Source organism: Buteo buteo, chromosome 6 (genome assembly GCF_964188355.1).
Source record: "Buteo buteo chromosome 6, bButBut1.hap1.1, whole genome shotgun sequence".
Lineage (NCBI taxonomy): Eukaryota > Metazoa > Chordata > Aves > Accipitriformes > Accipitridae > Buteo > Buteo buteo.
In genome coordinates, this window is record NC_134176.1 from 33,416,837 (window position 1) to 33,438,259 (window position 21,423).

General features: G+C 36.2%; 1 protein-coding gene across 9 annotated transcripts in view; it reads left to right on the top strand.

The window, feature by feature from the left end:
* STXBP6 (syntaxin binding protein 6) overlaps positions 1-19,077 on the top strand; it is a 118,417-nt gene extending 99,340 nt beyond the window's left edge. For 8 of the 9 annotated variants that reach the window (XM_075030362.1, XM_075030355.1, XM_075030356.1 and 5 more), the window contains 2 exons: positions 13,274-13,431; positions 15,928-19,077. In XM_075030362.1, coding sequence (XP_074886463.1) covers positions 13,274-13,431; positions 15,928-15,951 — 182 coding nt within the window. In that variant the 3' untranslated portion in view covers positions 15,952-19,077. Of the gene's footprint in view, positions 1-13,273; positions 13,432-15,927 lie in introns of those variants that run through there. The other variant, XR_012650746.1, reaches the window with a different exon arrangement.
* Positions 19,078-21,423: the final 2,346 nt, after the last annotated feature.

The window sequence follows — 21,423 nt, forward strand, 5'->3', positions numbered from 1 at the left end:
GCTTGCAGTTAGTAAAGTCATTGCTATTCTGACCTGGACAGGTTTTTAGTAGCATACCCTTCCACTCCTGCCAAATTAAGGTTGGTAGTATCTTTCAGGCTTCTCTTAACCCTCTTTAGGAACCGTAGCAGGCTCCTCTTCATTCACTGTGAACTTCAGCTCTAAGTTACTTAGCCGTTGAGCACCTGGACACTGTGATTGTTCTACATGGTTCATGGTTAATAGTGGTGCAAAAGTGAGGAAACTTTATTCCATCAGTGTCTCATTTAGAACATTTCCACAAAGCTATGATAAAAAAAAAGCTCAAGCAGATGAGTAGAGCATAACTCTACTAGTAAGTAGAGTACTGTCAGTAGTCTAGTTATAGCAATCTTGAAATCAGAGCATTTACTCAAGTCCTCAGGTGGACCTTGTGGTCTCTTCTGAGCTTTCTGCAGCTGTGACAATATTACTTGCAAGACCCTGGATAGCTAGCAGTCCAGATCTGGAATGGCTGTGTAGGCTGCAGTCATTGCAGGAATCTGAAATATAGACACATTCTTCATTCAGTCAATCCAGAAAGAGCATGTAGCTTTCTTTTTTAGCTTTTGTTCCAGTAAATAGGTTAAACCCGGAGCTAAAATAAGTGGGATGTTACCAACTAGACTGATTTTTTTTGTTTTTCTTTTTTTTACTTCTTCTTAAAATGTACCTAGCAAATATAAAGAGCTGACATAGCTAATGAGAGCAGAGGAGGAAACTGATCTCAATTGTCAATAAAGCTTGTCTTGTTTTGTTGTTTGCTGATGAAGGTTTTGTAGCTGAACAGTTAGGATTATCATTTTTCCTCCTACATTCTTTATAATCAGTATGACCTTTTTAAAAGTATAATGTTATGATTCACAAGGTATTTTTTGTTATTGTTGGAAATAACTTGGAAGTTTCTGTTTAACTCCCAGGGTATAGATATTTCTTAACTAGCAGCAGGAATATAATACACTGTTTCCTCATGTGAGAACTGAGATATATGAAACTTGCCTTTTTTTGGCCCTAAAAGTACAAGATTACAGATACATAAAAAGAAATTGTATGCAGATGTAAATAAGATTTAAAAGCCATGAAGTGACAAACTAGCGTTAAATTAGAACGTGTTGTTACAGTATAAAATATTCATAATTACTAGAATTAATATTATAGGCTTCACTGCAAGTCAGGAAGACTCAAAAGTATGGGGTCATATTTTAAGAGGTTTATAGAGTGCTTATAATCCACTGTTTCTTTTTTCTTTCTGTCTTGTGCTTTGGACAAAGTACAAAATTAGATAGATTTTTTATTATCTAAAAGTCTCTCTGTTTCTAAATAATATGCAATATTTGCCTGAATTTTTCTATTAGCAGCTGTTCCCGGCCACTATTGGTGCTAATGGCTATTAAAAGATTCATTTGTGTCAGAAGAAATTGCCTACCCCACATCAAAACAGGGGAAACTAGTGTAATCAGTAGTCTTAATTTGAGATCACTTCTTACTCTGAAACCTGTGTTACTTTCCTGGGCAGAATCAGATTTTTATGAAGGTGAACAATGATCCATGACTTGAGAGTAGAGTGACTCTTAATGCTGTGTGATTGGTAAAAGCTAAATTAAGTGCAGAATATATACCACTTATATCACAACAGTTACCAGACTTTGGTAACTCATGCTTCTTTTGAAGGTCATAAACTTTCCAGATTCAGGTGCAAAGACCTACAGAAGTATTTTATTTACTTTCAGAGAAGGTGAAGTCCATGGAAATCCTCCTGTCCAGGCTGAGCTAGGAGACTTCTAGATTTTTAAGGCTCAAATTTAAGTTGGGAAGTACATTATCCTTGAAAGATAAATTGACCAATTGATGATCAGATTTAAGTTCAGGTTTGGAGTATTTCAAAGTTACAATTAAATTAATAAACCCAGTAAAGATAATACTTTCTATGAATGTTCTGTCTTTCGGATCACTTAGTCATCCTTTCTGGCTGATAATTTAAATATTGAAATTATCTAGAGAACATTCCATTCATGTGATATGAGCATTCATTAAGTTGTAAGAGGGAATTATCTTATAGGATTACAATCACAGAAATACTGTTTCTGTAATCTACTTAATAACTTGAGCTGTTTAATAAGGCTTTTGTGTGGCTATTTGAGAGGTCAGAAAACTTTCATCTGTTTGGTTCTTTTTAGCAGCAGTTTCCTCTTTTATTCAAAAGAGCTCCTAAACGAGGCTGTCAGCACAGCACCAATGTGAAAGGATGTGCAACAGTCACTTGGCAGGGAGGTGAGAGGGATGAAAAAGGAAGGGAAGAACGCATTCATCCTGTCAACCTTTATGATCAGCTGTTACGTTACAGTACTGATGGAAAGCCTTGGGCTAATGGTAATCTGGGAACTGTAACTCTCTGGTAGTGGTGATTTTAACAAAACAAATATGCTCAGTAAGGAGAGGCAGCATATGGAAGTGTGAAGTGCCACCATCAGTTGGAACTTTATCAGTCTAAATATTTTGATTTTGAAATACCTAAGCTTCCCTAGTTAGAAGCCTAGAGTTCACTTAGTCCTTCATTACTATTGTGGTGTTTCTGGTGGGTCATTCTGGACACATCTGTTCCTTGTTGTGAACAGTTTCTGTGACAATTTTAGTGGAGGAAGAGATTTGCCTTCAGTGCTGTGTTGCAGTAATGAACAACTGTTAATTTTTTTTAATGGTATAATTCTTTCTCCTAACAAAATTTATTGTTTTGACTGCTGAATCTGGCTAATATGTGGGAGTCACCTGAGCCTTGACAGCCTACAGGAAGCTTTCAGACTAGAGAAATTTGGAACTTCCTCTCTTGCCTTTTCCTTGGGAAAAAAATCTTTCTAGGCAGTTGAATTCCTGCCTGAATAAATGCCAGGTAAAGAACTTGAGCTTCCTGTGGTCATTTTCTTCTTTCTGAAGTGTTGTTTTCAGTGGTTAAGTACAGTTTGGAGGGTGGAGGAGGTGGCAGCTTTTGTGAAGTGCTCTCTAGGAGTGACTAATCAGATACAAGCTACATTCAAGTTGATTTTTATTACTGACAGTAGCTGGTCAAAACAGATAGGAGAAATGTGCACAATTAGCAGAGAAAACTTTCAGACATAAACGTAGTCACACCAGTCCTGGGTGACTGGGATGTTGCTAAAAGATTGCCCTTAAACGTATAGCTTAGGTTACCAGACCATGTTCTCCCTGAGGGCAGCTGCTCTTGCACAGCCAGTTAGTCTCAGGCCAGACATTGCATTTTTTGGTTTGCTTTGTTCAAACCATTGCTCTTGACTGACTCCATCCTGACCTTGACCAGTTCTCACTCAGTCTTTTTCATTCTTACTCATGAACTACAACTTTATTTCAGCCTATGTGGTAACAGGAGATGGTGATTTTGAATATGCTATTTAAACAGTATTTTTGTAAAAACACAGATTGAGTTTGTAGCAGATACAGAATTTTCAAAGTCATCTACCTGATTTAGTGGTGTGAATCTGTTGACAAATATGTTGTTCCATGCCTCCATTGTAGCACGTTAGTGCATTATGTTTCTCAATACTAATTAACACTACTTAATCAGAAGATCAATCAGTAGTATTGACACAGAGACTATAAGCAGTACCTTTGTTTAGAAGAATCCTGTGTTTCATCTTCAGGGTATGTTGCTACCCGATTCTTCTACACATCCTAAAAGAAATGTCAATACTTTGGGGAATTGAATTTGAAACAAAACAAAACAAAAAAATTGCATCTGGAGATGTGTAAACCCTTTGGATTGCCTTGACAGGGAAAACTTCAATTAGACTTTGTATTGGTTTTGGCTGGGATGGAGCTCGTTTTCTTCATAGCAGCCAGTATAGTGCTGTATTTTAGATTTGTGACCAAAACTGTGTTGATAACATACCACCGTTTTAGGTGAGCAGTGCTTACACTGTGTCAAGACCTCGTTTTCTCATTCTGCCTGCTCCCAGCAAATAGGCTGGGAGGGGGGCACAACCAGGAAAGCTAACCCAAATTGACCAGGATGATACTCCATACCATGTAACAGCATGCTGGGCAATAAGAACTGGGGGGGGAGCTGTTTTCCCAAGGCAGCCACTACTCTGGGACTGACTGGGCATTGGGCTGCTGGTGGTGAGCAATTGTTTTTGCATTGCTTGTTTTTTGTTGTGGGGTTTTTTTCCCCCCCTTCACTTACTAAACTGTTTTTATCTCAATCTTTGAGTCTTCTTACTTTTGCCCTCCTGATTCTCTTCCCTCATCCCACTGGGTGGGAGTAAGCAAGCAACTGGGTGGGAGCTTACCTGCTAACCAGAGTCAACCCATCACAGGCTTTCATTCAAAATAGTTTTTTTTCATATTAAATATAACTCTTTATAGTAGTTACCATCTTTTTATCCTATATGAAATCTGTTTCCTCCTTCTGAATATTCCTTACAGAAAAATATTCTGATTTTGAATGGAATTCAATTGGATATTTCACCTTGTGATCATGAAGATATGCAGGAAATACCGGATTTCACCTACTGGTAGAAATCGCTGAAAGGTTTCAACCAAAAGAAGGATACTTTTTCTTCACAGGATGACATCAATGTCAGTAAAAAATCCACATGGTAGTTATCCCATTTCCAGTGATTTTACCACTCAGCTGATCAAAAGCAGCAAAGCTTGCAAGCTTTTTTTTTTTTTACTCTAATGGCCCCTATGTTGTTTAATGTCACTATTTAAAATAAAAGGGTGCTAGCATCAGAGAATTTTTCCTTTTTCTTCTGACTGTGGTAAGAAAGCTTATCCTACTCAACTGTCCGTGCAAGGGATTTTTGTAGTCCCCTGCAGAATCATAAAAAGGGGTGGGGTTTTGCAATACATCTCTTTCTAAATCTAAAATTTTTGCAAGCCACATTGAGAAATTTGGATACACCTTGCTTGTTAGAAGTAAAAATACTGAACTGTTGAACCCTTAAGGTGATTTTTTTTTTTAAAGACCTCATCTTCTCCACTTCATTAAATTTTATTCCTTGTGCTCTGCAGAAGTTATTCTGTTCACATGCTGCTTTCAGGTTTTGGTCAGCTAATGGTCTGCTGTGTTTCATGCTACCTGATTTTCTTTAATTTGTGTGGTTCTGGTTATAATATGTTGAAATAAGTGAGTTAAACAGCAGAGATCATCCAGATGCTTTTATTTGGTATGTTTGGAGATAATATTATTTGGCCAGCTAAAAGTGGGATTGGTTCTTTTCTTAGAGCAGTTTATGAAAAGAATTCAATCAAGATGATGTGTGCAAAGATACTCTGTCTCATGAATTCCCCAAAGCCACACATAGTTGGAGACTTGGAAAATATACTAGATAAGTATCACTGTATATTTACCTTGCTCTAAAACTTTTTTGGAAGCATCTGCTGATTCTTGTGATTTTCTTATATGTCCATCAATTTTTGTTAAACAACATTTTCCGGAGTTTTCTTGGAACATTCAGACCAGATCATACTAAAATCTGTTTAGCCTAGTATTTTGTCTTTGATAGCAGTGATCTCCTTAATTCTTTATTTGCCAAACAGAATTACCAATTTGCAATGCTTTTGGGGAGATGGGAGAATACACATCCTAAAGTGAAGGTTTCAAGCATTTAAACAGGATAAAGCATGTTTGTCTGAAGGAGATCAAACAGCTTTCTTTAGTACAGTTTTTACCTGTAGCTAGATTGATTAAAAAGAAAGTAAAATTAGATAATAATACGAGCATAATACGTGTTACTATTGTCAAACACTACTAACTGTAACTCGGGATTGAGACTTTCTGTGACTTGTTCTAGCTGTTGTGAGTCCAAAGCAATGTTACAGGAATCATCCAATTTCTGCTATGTTCAGAAACAGTTAGTTTTTCTGTGGGGCAAATCCCAGCTCTCATCCTTGAACGTGGAGAGGAGTTTTGCAGTGGAGCTGCTTGTACCCTAGTAGATTTAGGGGAGGTTTAGGGAAGCCTGTGTCAGGGGTGTTCATGGGCTGCAGAGGGTGGTTACTTGCAAGCTGTTGATCAGCACTGCCAGTGGAGATATTTAGCTGGAACAAGTACAAATTCCCACACAGCAGCCCACACTGGAGGATTTCTTCCCCCTCAATTTCCTGCTGCTTGAGCCACATTACCTTCAGGTTTAGCATAACAAACATTATCTCTGCCAGAGAGATAACCTGCCAGAAACAGAATGCTAAAATAGCAGCCTTTCACTGACAAAAAGACACAAAAGGACATTAGGTAAAAAAAAAAAAAAAAAAAGTCTCCTTGTGACTGGAATGAGCTGTCATGCTGATAGATTTGATAAGGTTTTCTCCAGTCTATTAAAACTTTTTAAAGAAGTAGCGAATGAGTTTAGTATCAAGGAAGTACTGTGTATCTTTGCTGTGCATTAATTATGGGTAGGTGTTTTTCAGAACTTTTTATGAAAGCCAAGATGGAGTGGATAAAAAAGATTTGACAATTCAAAAAGAAAAAAAATCCCCCCCGCCAAACCCAAACCACTTCTACTTTGAGATACGCAAATGACTAGTAATTTTTATCAAGCCTGGAATTTGACAATTAATGCTTGACACTAACAGGTAAGACAACATCCAACGTGAACAGCCATATTATGGGTAGGACTGAAGATTAAATGAGGTTTTCATGAGTTTGAATTCTATTTGCATGCATAGAGAAGGTTTGGTATTTAACAATTATTTGAACCAGGTAGTAGTTCTGTGCTGAAAACTTCAATTGCTAGTTAACTTGAAATACATTTTTTATCTTTGTAAGGCTCTTGAGCAAATCCTTCTGAAAGACTTTTGTAGAAATACAGAGGGCAAGGAGTGCTGGCACCAGAGATTGGTTAAAAGCAAATTGTCCCCGACCAGCTTGTCTTTTGTGATGAAGTGACTGGCTCAGTGGATGAAGAGAGAGCAGCAGATGTCTTTTTTTTTTTTTTTTTTTTTTTTTTTTCCCCCTTTACTTCAGCAAGGCATTCAACACTGTCTCCTCTAGCATTGTCATAGCAAAGCTGGGGAAATACAGACTGGATTAGGTGGGCAACAAGGTGGGTGGATATCAAGGGTAATGGTCAGCAGTTCAAAGTCCAAATGGGAGCCAGTTACTATTGGCATTCCTTTTAATTCAGCACCAAGGCCCATGCTATTTAACATTAAGAGCCTGGATGACATGCTATGAGAGACCTAAGAAATTAATTGTGGTTCTTTAAGGGAAAAATTTAACTTTATTGTATTTCTGAAGTTCATTTAGAAATAGATGTATTATCTTTAAAAATTACAGAAAAACTTGACCTGAAATTACTGTTTATCTTGAGCATTTTTCCCATGCTTAGGTAACTTGCCGGTAAGAGATTTGGAGCGTGCCATCACAACGTCAAAATATTAGCAAATTGGGGCTTTTTTTCTTTGTAATTTTCTTTATAATTTAATCAAATTTTATGTATGTATATGGAGTCTAATATTAATGATTGGTTTGAAGGGTTAGAAAACTGCTATAACTAAGCAAAGAATTTGAAGCTGGTCTGTTAAATAAGTCAAAAGGATCATCTTTAATTTTAGATGGACATTAAAAAGGTGATTTATTTTCAAAATTCTCTTTTGAAGCTACAGTCTGTCTTTGTCACCTCCATTATTAAGGAGTGATGAGATAAACTGGAAAGTAATCTTAATTCCTAGCTATAATTAGAAATACAGTCTTAAGGCTTCTTTCACTATTCTTTCAGAAAACCCAGAATTTATATTAATCCTTCCCCTCTTAGTGTTTTTTATATTCGGTTTTTGTCAGTTTAAACTGTTTTTTCATAAGACTCTTGAAGTAACTTGGGAATAGAAATAATGCTTATTATATAGCCGCTTCCCTTCTTCCGATCACTTTCCCACTTACAAAAAGCATCTGTGATGCTCCCTTCTTTCACAAGGATATGTTCATTCTTAATTGTTCAGCACCTTTCTTTTCCCCTTAGAGTCCTTTAGTTTTTTTATTGATATTTTAATTGTTCAGTGCTTTTGGTTCTTAAGTGATGAGTGCACAGGCAGTTAACAAAACACAAAATAGTGAAGGAGAAAAAAGCCGTTCTTTGTATTTACAATCAGTGTTTCCAAAATTCTGTTGAAATTCTAGTTGCGCCAGCATATCTGAGTGTAAGTAGTATGTGTAGGCATATAGAATAAGTATGTTGTGATAGAGGTGGTCTTGTTAATGAACTGATTGTCATTATGCTTTTAACCTTTATTCAGTGACACAGGTCCAGTTTTATGCAGTTGAATGGATACCATTAATACCTGTTTTCTTTAAATAAAAAGGTTGTTCATGTGATAGAACTTCTTAATTATTGTTGCTAATTGCATTTATTTCCTTCTCAGAAGGAGGTAGTTGCTAAATGCTGTGTTAATGCATATACAAATAAAAAGTAAATGCTTGCATTTACAAATCAGTCACTGTAAAGTCTTATCACTAACATACAGATAAATCCCTGCACTGAACTGAAATACGTTTGATATGGCTAATAGAGAATACTATGAACCTTTTATGAATGTGTGTTAAAACAAAACGTGAAGACTAAATAATGGTATCTCTATAGACCAATTAGTTTCTTCAACATAGAGACCGGTTTCCATGCTGATTGATGATAGTGTCTCCATATCTTTCATGTACTGTTGGGTTAAGGATGTGGTTTTCTCTTGTGCATGATAAAAGGCCTAAAGCAATGTCACCTGATTTCATGGGCTGCAAGACCCTCTGATATAGTTTGTGATCATAAGAACCAAAAATTTAAAAGTTGATCTGAGAGGAGCTGCGGTGCTTCCTGCAAAGTGTTATTTCTTCAGTGTTTATATCCATAAGCAAGTAATACTTATAGGTTCACTGGTCTAAAACACTCACACGAGGGCTGCTGCCCTTCTGCTATTTCTGCACCTTTGGGTCCCAGTAATGTTATGTATAATTATACAAGTCACTAATTGAATTTTCTAAGGGGAGAGGGGAGTTTAATTCTGATAGTTTATATTTTGCTACAGCAAATTCAAAATAAGATGTATATTTTGCTTAGAAAATTGGATTACCAGGCTGTGTAGCTATGGATTGATTTGGAAATGCATGTTCCTTTCCTCTGGGTAGACAACTTCAGATAAGATGACAAAAAGTATTATAGAAGAAAAAACTGGTTTAGAAGCAACCTTATTAAGCTACTTGTTTGAGTAACTGAAAATAAATCAGCAGTATGTTTCTTGCTTTTATATACAGCAAAATTAAACTGAAGAAACTCACTGAATTAAGCTTGATTTGTTTAGTTTCACACTGAAGTTGGCCTAAATGTACATGTTCTGCTGATACTAGAAATTAATATTAACCTAATATTTTATATTAAACTCAGTATAAATACATATTTTCCCCATGTGATCTGGCAGTATTTACTCCACTTAGTGAGTCTGCAAATACTGTTAGATAGTGAAAAGCTGTGTGCTTGCCCTTAATAGAGACTTCAAAAAAAGCTGTTTAGTAAAATGACAAAATATGTAAACTTTTCTATTTTCCTTTCATGTGTATTTGAAAGAGAAAAGTCTGTAGTCTCAACTGCTGGGATCTGTTCTACAGAGCTATAGAAAGATATAGGCACTCTAAAAATGGGCAGATCCCTGTATACCTTAGGAAAAGCAGCAACATAAGCATGGGACTCTTTCTGTTCAGTGAAATCTGTAGCCATGCAAAATTTGAGATCACAGACCCCTGGAGTTCAACATCTTGGGAATAAAGCAAGTGCTTTCCTACAAAAAACAATTCAGAACATCAGCTGACCCATACCCATATTTTGGTGGTGTTTAACTCATCTTGCAAGCGTTATAAAATCTCTTTCCTGAGAAGAAGTATGTGAAAAGCTGTTGAAAGTCTTCCATTGAGGAGCTTGTGTTTCTCACCTGGTAGATGAGAAGTCCTGAAATTTCTCAAACTTTTCATAGAGAAAGAAGGGGGCAGGGGGAACAAACACCAAAAAACCACCTACCCACCACCAAAACAAGGTGGTTAGGAGCAGTTGTCACGTCTTTGGTAAAAACTAAGCAAAGATGGAAAACGGGATTTCCAGACTCTAGGAAAGAGATGTTAACTGTCACATTTCTTTGAGTTTTTCTTAAATGGCTCAGTGCAGGTGGCTGGCATGTTTACACCTAAGTGGGTACAGTTCAGGCAGTTTTGTTGTTCAGTCATGGAACAGATTTCTCTGGAGATCTTGAATCGTAGTAGTTATGTCCTGAAGAACAGCTTAAAAAATTTGCAGGTTGTAGGGGATTTGTTCATAGGAATGATTCTCCAATACATCCAGTACAAGTGTTGCTATTCTTGCAGTGATACTAATACAAGGACAAGGCATAGTCAGTCATACCAGAAACCACCTACACATGCTCCAGGTATACACCAGTGAATAGACTACTGACACATGGGTTTCTGTGTTGCTCATAGATTGGGGTGGGGTGTATTATTTTACTGATGTTCCATTGGAAAAGATTATCCAAAACTAGTTCTCCAAAACAACCTCAGAATAGCAGCTTCTGCAAGTCACTGCCCATAGAAAAAATACAGCAGATCTTACCTGGAGAGAACATGATGCTGTATTATCTAGAAAGAAAAACAATTATTATTACTGTGCCAGACTTCCAAGTTCTTTCTTCTTTGCTGAAAACAATGTGGAGAAATAGATACCAATCTTTGGCCACAAATCCTGGTATTTTCAGGAATATAGAAAATACAGAATGTTTTCATTCTGCAGTTTCCTATTGACATTGACAGAAGGTCAGCAATCTGTGTTAACTTCTACTCCTGAACACACGTTAAGACTTCAGAAGATGCTTAGTTTTATAAACCTCTCCATGTACCCTGCTTCCCTTGAATTCAGCAGAAGGTTTGTGATCTTGTAAAGCAACAACAGAGTTAATCCAGTGTTGAGAGCTTTTAAAACTCTTATCTTAGAAAAGTAGCACTGATTTATACAAGAGGTTAAAGCCTGTAGATCACACCACCAAAAAAGGGAAACTTATTTCCAGTGTGGTGTTGCCCAGTACACGTGTTTATTGGAAAAGTTACCTGAACTGACACCAAAATAATCTCCTAAGAACTGGCTTTAAACGAGAAAATTATAAACAAAATAACAATTAACTGAAAAATTTTGAAGTGAGAAAGTGTACAATATTTAAAGTTGTTCGGTTTTATAATCAGACTCCTCAGTGTCTGAAGAGAGACCACTTGAAAAGATAGTTTTGTTTCTGTCTCTGCAAATTCCAACTCACGGTATTCTTGGATATTCATCTCTTTAACATTAATGCCATTAGTTTTTTTCCTTCTGTAAATGCAGCCTTTTTGTTCCATGCAACAATAGACAAAACCAAACCTGTAGCTGTTCCACATCCTATACATCCGTTATTTTTTTTATTACTGATGTGAAAAATGTAACAATATTGGTATACAGGAGGCCAGGGTGCTCTTTGCTTGATATTTCTCATATTGACTCATCATGTGTGAGTCACTGTGTGTAGGTTCCTGGGTCCCTCCCCTGCCTCCACAGTTTGATACTAGTTGTGTTTTAGTTTAATAAAATTTTAAGGGAATTTTTTATCTGAAGAGTTCCTGCATGTGCAGCTTTGTACTGTTGATCCACAGGCTATGTGGGGCAACCTTCCGTTTCACTCTTCATTGTTTGTTTGCTGTTTCTAAGGAAAGGAGTATTATGTCAAAAATGAGTCTTAATGCATCTTTTGTTCTTTTTCCTTACGAAACTAATAGCAAAACAACCCTCAAATTAATGTTCGGGTTTTATTTTTTTAACCTAGCAATACCTTTTAAGTAGACACACTTTTCAGACTAACAATAAAGGCAGTAGGTTTGTGTTTATTTCCACTTGTCTTTGTATGTGAGAACAACAGAATTTGTTGTAACAGCAAATTTGCTGTAGTGCTTAGTTCAGGTTCGTGTCTTGAACTGGTTTCAAACCTTTACCCGCATAATTCATTTAAAAGTTTTACTTATGTATTCGGTTTTAATGCTGTGAAAAAAAGGCTCAGTTTGATTACAATATTTGGGGCAATTTAGAAAACTGGCAGCAACAGCGAGCCTAGTAGTTAATACTCTGTCTGTATTGGCTTTCTGGCTCTCACGGTGCCTTTGTATATGTCTAGACAACAAACTCCTAGATAACAAAAACCCTGTAAGGTAGATTAAGTTTTAAAGCTTGTGGAAAACACCAAGGGACTACTGTATTGTGAAAACTGAATTTTTACTAGTCCTTTGGCTAAAAAGGTTAAAGGGATAGGACAAAATATTTTTTTTTTGTCCTACATGTATTTTAATACATACCAGTTCATACTGATAACATGCAGCTTCCTCTTCAGAGTTTTCAGTTTGTACTGTGGTTCATATTATAAACATTGATCAGCAACTCATTCCAGAAAGAGGATAATCCCTTCTGTTGAGAAGCAGTATAGAAAGGAGTACTGAAAAGATTGATCATTTGAAAGGGATGCAGTTCTGTTGATAACTTGAAGAAACTACTATGTTGTGTGCCAGAGAAGAAACAGAGAAACTGCTAAGTTGATTTGGATGGTAAAGCTCAAGTTTTAGGAGATACTGCGCCTTGCTGGGACTTTAAGGTTTAAATAAAGTATGTTGTCACATGAAACATGGCTGGTGCTCCATGTAGAGAAGGGTCAAAGTTAGATAGATCAGAGCAGCATAAAATAACTGTAGTAATAGTGTTTGGGGTGCATTTGTAAATGAAATATTATTATAATAATTACAATATAGAAAAAAATGGTGAATTCATACAGACATCTCCTGCGGAGTCAATTATTTATTCTCTAGGGAAACAGTGTAACTTCCAAAGAAGGTTTATCTATATTAACATGATAGTGATGTGAAGAAGCTGTGTGCACTTGTGAACAGTTTAATTGATTTAGAAGAATAGCTTCCTGAAATGATGTATGAGCATAAGGCTTAAAAAATAATACATAGCTAAGTTATGTCCACGGCTTCCTTATATTCCCCAAGTATTATGTTGCAACACGGTACTTGTTTATAGATTGCTAATAATATGGTTTGTGTGAGAAAACAGTAGCTTATCCCATTATCCAAAATGCAACTAGATGATAAACTAGCAGATAACACATCAGCTCTAGAACATTATAAATCAAAATAATTGTATTTAATACAAAGCATATACATATTTGGGTGTTCTAATAGTTTCTTTTGCTATTGCAGGAAACAGCATACTCCATTCAGCAGCAGACAGTGTGACAAGTGCAGTACAGAAGGCAAGTCAGGCTTTGAATGAGCGTGGTGAAAGGCTAGGTCGAGCAGAAGAGAAGACAGAGGAGCTGAAAAACAGTGCTCAGCAGTTTGCAGAAACTGCACACAAGGTAAGATTTTGGTGGTACAAGGCTCTGAATAGGTCAGTCACACGTTCCTTTATTGTGAGGGGAGGAAGCCCTAGAAAGAATTGTAGTCAGTCACTGTTTACAAACAGCTTGCTGTATTCCTTGATGCTCTTCCTCACTTGGCAGTTTTCTGGTTTATAACTTCAGTCCATAGGTCTGAGGTTTGCTGCATTGCCACTTGAATTGAAACTACCTATCTTCATCTTCCTGAAGCATATTTCAAATCCGTCTTCCCACTACTGCTTGGAACTATTCCCCATACTTTGTGCAGCAGTATAGTGAAATTGTTGTTAATCTCCTCTGATAAGCAGTCATAGGTCTGTGATGTCTGTTTCTGAAGAGGTATCTTTTTATGTCTGGAAATGTTAGTTATGAGGATTTTGAGGAATTGTTCAGTCTCAGGAATGTATGGACATTCTCTATTCTTGGTGGAAGGTATTGATAGTACTATGCCTGTTGCTTCTGCATGTACATAATGGTGCTGAGCTTCCATCTCTGTGACAGAAATTCTAGGCATCCACAGCATTCAGTTTGGTGGTAGAAAGTTTTCTGCACATGAGCAACCGTTTTAGCATGTAAGTGTGATAGATTTGCTGCTTAGGACATGCATTAGGCTTTGTCATGCTTATGCCAAACAGTGCCTGGCTTCTGCATTAGCACTAGAAATCCTGGGTTGTTATCTTGCAGTTCTATACAAGCCTCTGTCTTATATAGTCTTTAAAATTCACAAACCAACTTATTTTAATTTTTAACGGGACAATCCTCTACTTTGTGGTCCATTTGGATTAGCATGGTTCAGCTTAGTGGCGTGAGTATGGTACGAGTCTGCTCTTGGACTCTTCATCTAAGGCCACCTTCTTCCTCCCTCCCCCAATGATGATAACTACGCCAACTCAGAAAACCAACCTTATACAGCAGCTATCACCCCTTCTAGGGTAGGGGGCAACAGGTTTGGCACTTTAAAGTAAAGCGTAGAGTGCTGCTTGGTAGGGAGTTCAAAAATGAAAAATGCCTCTGATAGTTGGGCCGCTATGAATCTTGATTAAGATTTGAATAGGTTTCATTAGTGTGTGTTGCCCTTTCATCTTCCACATGTGCAGAACAGCAGTTCCACAGATGAAGCCATGCTGTGAACAGAAACAAATCTTTTCAAACAGCTTGTGTTAGGAAAATCTTATTTTAAGAAACTCTCCAGATTAAAGTATGCGGTATTGTAATAAAAATACCATCCTTGATAGCCTATGCTGTACCATATTTAGAAATAAACGTTTACAAAATAATAATTCAAAACAAAAATTGGGGGGGAAGCAGCAGGAACAGTGGAGAAGCTAAAAAAATCCACAATACAATTTATTTTTTTTAATTAACTAAAAAATACAGGGAAATTCTCAATCAGGATTTTGTACATAGTCATTTGAGTTTACATGTATCTATGGCAGAAAGCCAGAACAGTTTCTGCAGGAAATGCCTAAGTGATGCAGAATAGAAAAGGGTAATCTCTAATTCAGACTGTGTGCTGGACTGAGATTTATGAAACCTTTCTGCCAGTCCAGTTCTACAGATTACCAGTCTTCCTTACGTGAGCGTGAAGGGCTGTGTGCTGTTGAAGCTATCCCAATTACCAGCTGCCTGAAACAGGAGTGTGACAGTCTTTCAGTGGATGATAGTTAAGGATTTGTAATAAATGCTTGGGTTTTGTCTTTTTAACAAGAAAATAGCATCTTTGTGTTTGAAGAAAACAAAATATAGTTTAGTTCTTAGAGGACCATAAATGCATATCATCTCAATGATCATAAGGATAACTTAGTAAAATGGGGTTTAAAATGCTTTTTCTTGAACTTTTCTGTATTGGTGCCCCAGGTCTTGAATTGTATCTTAGAGGTGCTGTAGTCCTGCAATTCCTTTACTCTTATCTCACAAAAATGCAGAGGGCAGCCACCCAAGAATGTATTAGGTTAGAGACACACTTTTTTATGGTGGTGTGCTTTAGTTTGCAAGAGAGTTTTGTTGGGGTTTTGGTGGAGCATTTAGGAATAAGTGCAGTGTTGCTTATTGTTAATATTCCTCTGATTAAGTCTTTGAGGGGCAGCTGCTACTTGGACCTTAGATGTTGTTTGTACAGAAAAGAAAACATACTATTCCAGTGAAACGAGAAAAGCAATGTCCAGCTGAGTGTTGCTCAAATGACAAAACTAACTTTCTGGCAAAACAGTGACAGTGAAGAGAAAGGCACCAATTTCAACTTACTAGTGTTTGTGAACACTTTGTGCAGCAAAGCAGAGTTCTCATTTTGATGGCTTTATAGTCACAGCAAAGGGAACAACTCTGCATATCTGTGTGCAAAGAAGTTATGAATTTCAAGCATCTTTTGGAGAATTTGTATTGCAAGCTTTTCTCATCCAGACTAGCCACATTAGCTTGATATAGCTATGGTTACATGTGATCTCTCTTTAATTCATTTTTTTCTTTATTTTTCAGCTTGCCATGAAGCACAAATGCTGAGATACTGCCCAAAGTTGAAACCTTCCTGAGAAACTGGAAAGGCTACGTTCAGCAGTTCTTACAGGAGATCCAGACTTCTGTGTGCTTTTTTCTTCCAGTTCAGTGGAGATGCATTCTTTCAGTTTCTGTGCAGGAAAAAGTGTTGCATTTCTACCTTTTTTGACTTTTGTTCCTCTTTTGTAATATTGCTACACAGTCCTGCAGTACTTTCTACCTGTATTTCAGTTGTTACAGGAGTGAAAGCAAACAGGGGAACTGGACCAAATGACAAGTTGATCGGGATTAAAATAGTAATATTCTTTCCCATTTGTACAGAAAGTTATTTAACTGGTTATGGACGTATGTGTGGAAGTAAAATCCAAAGAAGGGGTTTACTTTTCTTCATTTTATGTAGCATCAGCAGGATGTGAATGTTGGAATTAAACACCTGGGGTTGTAACTATTGTGGAGAATAGGCTGCTTTGTCCTGGGAAACAGAAAAACGTGTTTCTTCTACCCAATGTAGGAAGTTTTGCATGTGCCATCACCAGCATTCAGAAGTGCATATCTGAATTTCATAGGGGAATCTGTTACCAGTGCTGCATTTTGAGTATTTCTGTTTTCCCTTCAGGATTGATTATTTGAATAGTATAATGAAACCTACAGAATGTATGCTTGAGGTTTCAAACTAGAGGGGAAAAAAGGTAATTTTTACATGTATACACACATAGCTGTGCCTCAAACACAGTCTAGAATTTAGCAATCTGGTATAAAATAACATTTCATTTTCTTTTTACCTGTGATTCTGTGGCTAAAGGTCTGTGTAAATGACAATGCAAAGGCCTGGGAAAATGAGAATGCATCATTTTCCAAGTCACCTCTTTTTCATAAATTCTATAGTAAGAATATTTGGAACACTTCAGAAATTTGTCTGATTAGAATGACTTTTGTGTTAGCTAGTCGTCTGATTTTTAAAATAGAGGCTTTCAAAAAGCATGTCTTGGTACATAGAATCATAACTCCTAGTTTGGGTCTAAGTTTTCAATATATATTATCACTGGAAGGGTGACTCCCTACTTCACTCTGTATTCACTATATGCAATATATGCACTGTATTCTCTTACAAAAATAAGTAGGTTACTCTTTTCCTTCACAGCTGTTTTCTTAACATTTTTAAGATGTTCTAATATGCTTCTAGAATGAAGAAAAAAAGAAAAAAAAATGCTGCTTTTTTTAAAAAAAAACAACAACAAAACCCCAAAAAAAAGGTAATCTAGAAACAGAAATCCTAGCAGAAGTTTCAGCCTTCATCTTCTGAAGATGCCTGCTCTTCATTTCTGTCCTCATCTTACTGGAGAGCCAGAAAGCTGGCATTATATGAATGTACTGTAGTTTTCATTTTCAATGTAGAATAAGATTTTTGCATTATTGATGACACTTTAAACAGTCTAAAATCCTCAGAGCAGTGCTTGTAAGAGAGATAAAAGCTTCTGTAGTAATTGAGAATATTTTAGTTACTGCAAGCTGAAGTAACTGAAAATCTCTTGGAAATATCCATTTTGTAAAAAGACGCTTGGTTTCAGGAAAACATGCTCATTTGAACTAAGGACACTGTCTAGTTAACTGATTGCATTCAAACCTTACATCTGTTTGGTTTTGGGGTTTTTTTTACTGTAATTTAAACTGGTTTATATGAAGCTTTTTATTTATTTTCACACTGGGAATTGAGAGAAGGGGTAAATTTGTCATCTGCGTAGTACCATACCATCAGTTAGATCTATTTAGCGTCAGCTCTAACAGTTACTACATCCCACACCACCAACTGAAAAGGAATTTGGCCACATCTGTTTTAAGTCAGAACAGGCTCATTAACAAAGTGAGTTCTGAGCACTGCTGTAATGACTATGGGTATTTTCTGCAAATTAACCAGGAAAACGGTCTCTCATTAGAAATTAAACTCCTGCCAGAGACCAAATGTTAGGCTGTTTTTTAAAAATAGCTGCATTAGAAATTAGTCAGGGAGTACATTTTTGACCACAAAGCTATCTTCTGTTGTCATCTTTTCCACTCTTTCTTTTTTAACTATATTCTGCTGCTAACCTCACAAGTCTTTCTCTTGAGAGAAAGAAGGAATAGGTTTTGAACTGCTGCCATCTAGCTGGGCTTCTAAGCTTGTCAATAATTTAGAAGAAATGTCTAAACCCCAGATGAGGTAAACCTGAAAAGAAATAGTTGTTTAAATTCACATAAAAAGACATGGTTTTCAGGTGTTTACATGAATATTGGCTGGACAGGACATGGTCACAGTTGCACTGCTAAGTTCCAGACATTTTGTGAGTTGAACTGTTCTAAAACATTACTTTAGTCCCACAGACAGTTTTTCAGCATATTTTTTTTAATATCCTCCAGTTAAGTGTATTGTGTTATGTATCATAACTCAGGACTTCTATCCAACCATCACAAGCCATTTACTATGGGAATTCTGAGTAACCTAGTGTTATTGAATGAAGGAAAAGCGGTTTGTCTGTGTGTTTACTTTGTTCTTCTTGTTCATTAACTACAAGATTTGGTAGCTTTTAGGAAAAAAAATATCAGAGGTGTATAAATGTCTATCCAAAGGTAAATCTTACAGCATTGCAATTTCCTTCTGGAACTTAGCTTGTAGTGTATACAACCTAGTATTATTAGATAGTCATGTACATAACATATACTATAATGCAGGTTAGTGTTTCATATGAAAGAATGTATTTGTAAATTGTAACAATATCAGTAGTTTCTTTATCTTTTTAAAGTTCTGCAAAGAATAAAAATAATGTATTGTTAGACTTGAGTACTGTACTGCAAACTCTGTCTTAAAAGGCTACTTTTGTGTCTAGCAAAAGTTGTGCATTATGTGAAATATTAACAAAAATGTGCTCTCTAAAAAGTGATCTTAAAGGTAGGTAGGTTTTGCTATGATATGCCAGAATTGTAATACTTGCTGGTGTCTATTGTAACCAATTCCTTGAAAGTTCTCAAAGATGTAGAAATTATTTTGTGCCATTCTGGGGGAAAAAGAGTGGGACCTGCTCTCTTGAGTCATTACTGGAAGCCCTGATTTTGTCATTAAATACTGTAACTGTGATCAAAAGAAAATTGTCCTTGGATTATTTGAGTTACCTATTCAAAATATGATTTGTAAATGACATTTTTATATTTCACTCTAGGAGAATTTTATTTCACTCTAGCAAAACTGAATAAAAATTGGTTTCTGCTTTAACAATGAAAACTTTCTTTAGAAAGAATACTGCTATTGAAAAAGAAGTAATGGTAACTAGGTTAATGGATTTCATGACCAAGCAGATTCCAAACAATGGTTAACACAGGTTTAAATTAGCATCATACCTAAAGGCTGTACAGGTTAAAGAGAACTTCTGTGTTAATTTGCTTTCAATTTGCTATAAAATGCTTATTCTCAAATTGTTACTGTCTTCTTTTGGCCATCTAATTTTGTTGACAAATTTTTATCAAAACAAAAGCAATTTTAATTGCTCTATGGGAATAAAACTATAAAGGTAGAATTCTACACAGAAGCAATCCCATATATTTGAATGAGGGCAACTCACAGAAGACTTGTATGGAATATGAACTGACTGCTGCCATCTCCTTTTTTCAGGCTTAAACGTGGTCCCTAAGATCCTAATCTCAAAAATGTCCTACATTACTTTAGTTACTGGGTAAATTTTGCTAGAGTGAATGTCATCCATCTAATGTTGAATGCCATACATGGCCAGTGCCCAAACTGTATGAAACTTTTAGTAAAAGAAATAGATCTCTGGGGCATCAGAAGCAAACTTGCTCAGAACAGCATTTTGTTGTAGCTTACACATAACAATGACAGTTCTTTTCCATTGTTATTGTACATTTATCCTGTAAGAGTAGAAAAAGAAAATGTTTGGTTCATTTTCTGAGCATTTTTTAGATCAATTTCACCATGTTGGCATTGTTTTTCTTGATCTTACAATTTTCATAAATCATCAGCCTAATCTACTGCTGTGTATAATATATGCTAAAGATGATGGGGTTTTGTTTGTTATGTTTGAGTCATGGAAGAGACTCAAACATGAATGTTTACTGATTCAATATATTAGGATTTCCAAGTAAAAGATATGCTAGTGTGTTGGAGAATATTGTTGCTGCCATGCTCCTGAAGGCACGATATTTGACAGAAAATCAAACTAAGATGCCTGTCACCTTCAGCTGCAAGTCACAATATCAATCTTAAGGATTGCAATATCTCAGATTAAAAATTGCTTTAATTTTTTTCAAAATTAGTCCCTCATGGAAGTGGTCAGCTACCAGTGGGGTAATGACATGAACTTATATAAAAACTAATTTGTCCAATGATTCTGAAGCCTCAGCATCCATGTCATAGCACATCATTTCAGCTTGTTTTGTGCATCATCTGGAAGCATATATGGTATTATATATATATGTTTCAATTATACTTTTTTATTTGAGTTGTTACTATCTTTTTATCTGTTGTCACCTCATGCAGTCCGAATTGTGATAACATTTTAATAGATAATGTGATGGTGGCTAGCTTTGGCAAGGGTTAACTACGGATTACAGGCAAAAAAGGTAATTTACTATATATTTTCATAATGACTGAGCAACTCTAAACTGAGTGTAAACATACTGTTACATGGAGGCATAGTAGTATGGCAGATCTTCAGTGTTAAGGCCAAGTATTCAGAGTATAAAAGGGTATAAAAGTAAGCTTGTTAGCTAGGGAAGTCAGATGACTTTAGAAGTGTAGAGAATAGGCATCTACCAAAATTCTGATGGATATTTTAAACAATTTCACAGGTCTCTGGTAGCTAAAATGGTGATAACTTTTGCAGAGGAGCTAAAGTTTGAGCCTGTATTGTGTTGAAATTCTGTTTCTGCTAAAGATGGGAGGACAGAGTTTTCTTATGTCTTAAGTGTTCTCTTCTGGATAGAACAGAAAGGAAATGTGATAAAAATAAACCAGAAAAATTTGATAGTGTTTCATACTATATCAAAAAGGAAGTCTTCAACATATGCAACTAACATTAATCAACAAGCTGGTTTGCAGGCAAATCAGTGAGTCAGGTTTTCTTCGTATTTCAGAAAGAAGAGATACAGTGAAGCTTTCTTTGGATTAGCATGGTCAGAAAATAACAATTTCTACAAAAAGTGCATTTACTTGTGGGAAGTAGTAAGATTTTAATGAGAATCCTTCTTTCCAAAACCTTTACCAGTTTTATTAAATACAGCATCTGGAAACATTTGGTGACAGCTGTGAGATCCCTAGCATTGTAGGTGTGGTTGGCACTCTAATAAAAGGTATTTAGCTTTAATAATAGATCGCTATGTTCATTTGAGGCTTGTGAGAGCTTAGCTCAATTGGAAGCATCCCAATATTGGTCTTTAGGGATAAGGAGGTGTAAGCACTGTTCATGCTGCAAATCAACAGCAGCTAAATTCGGA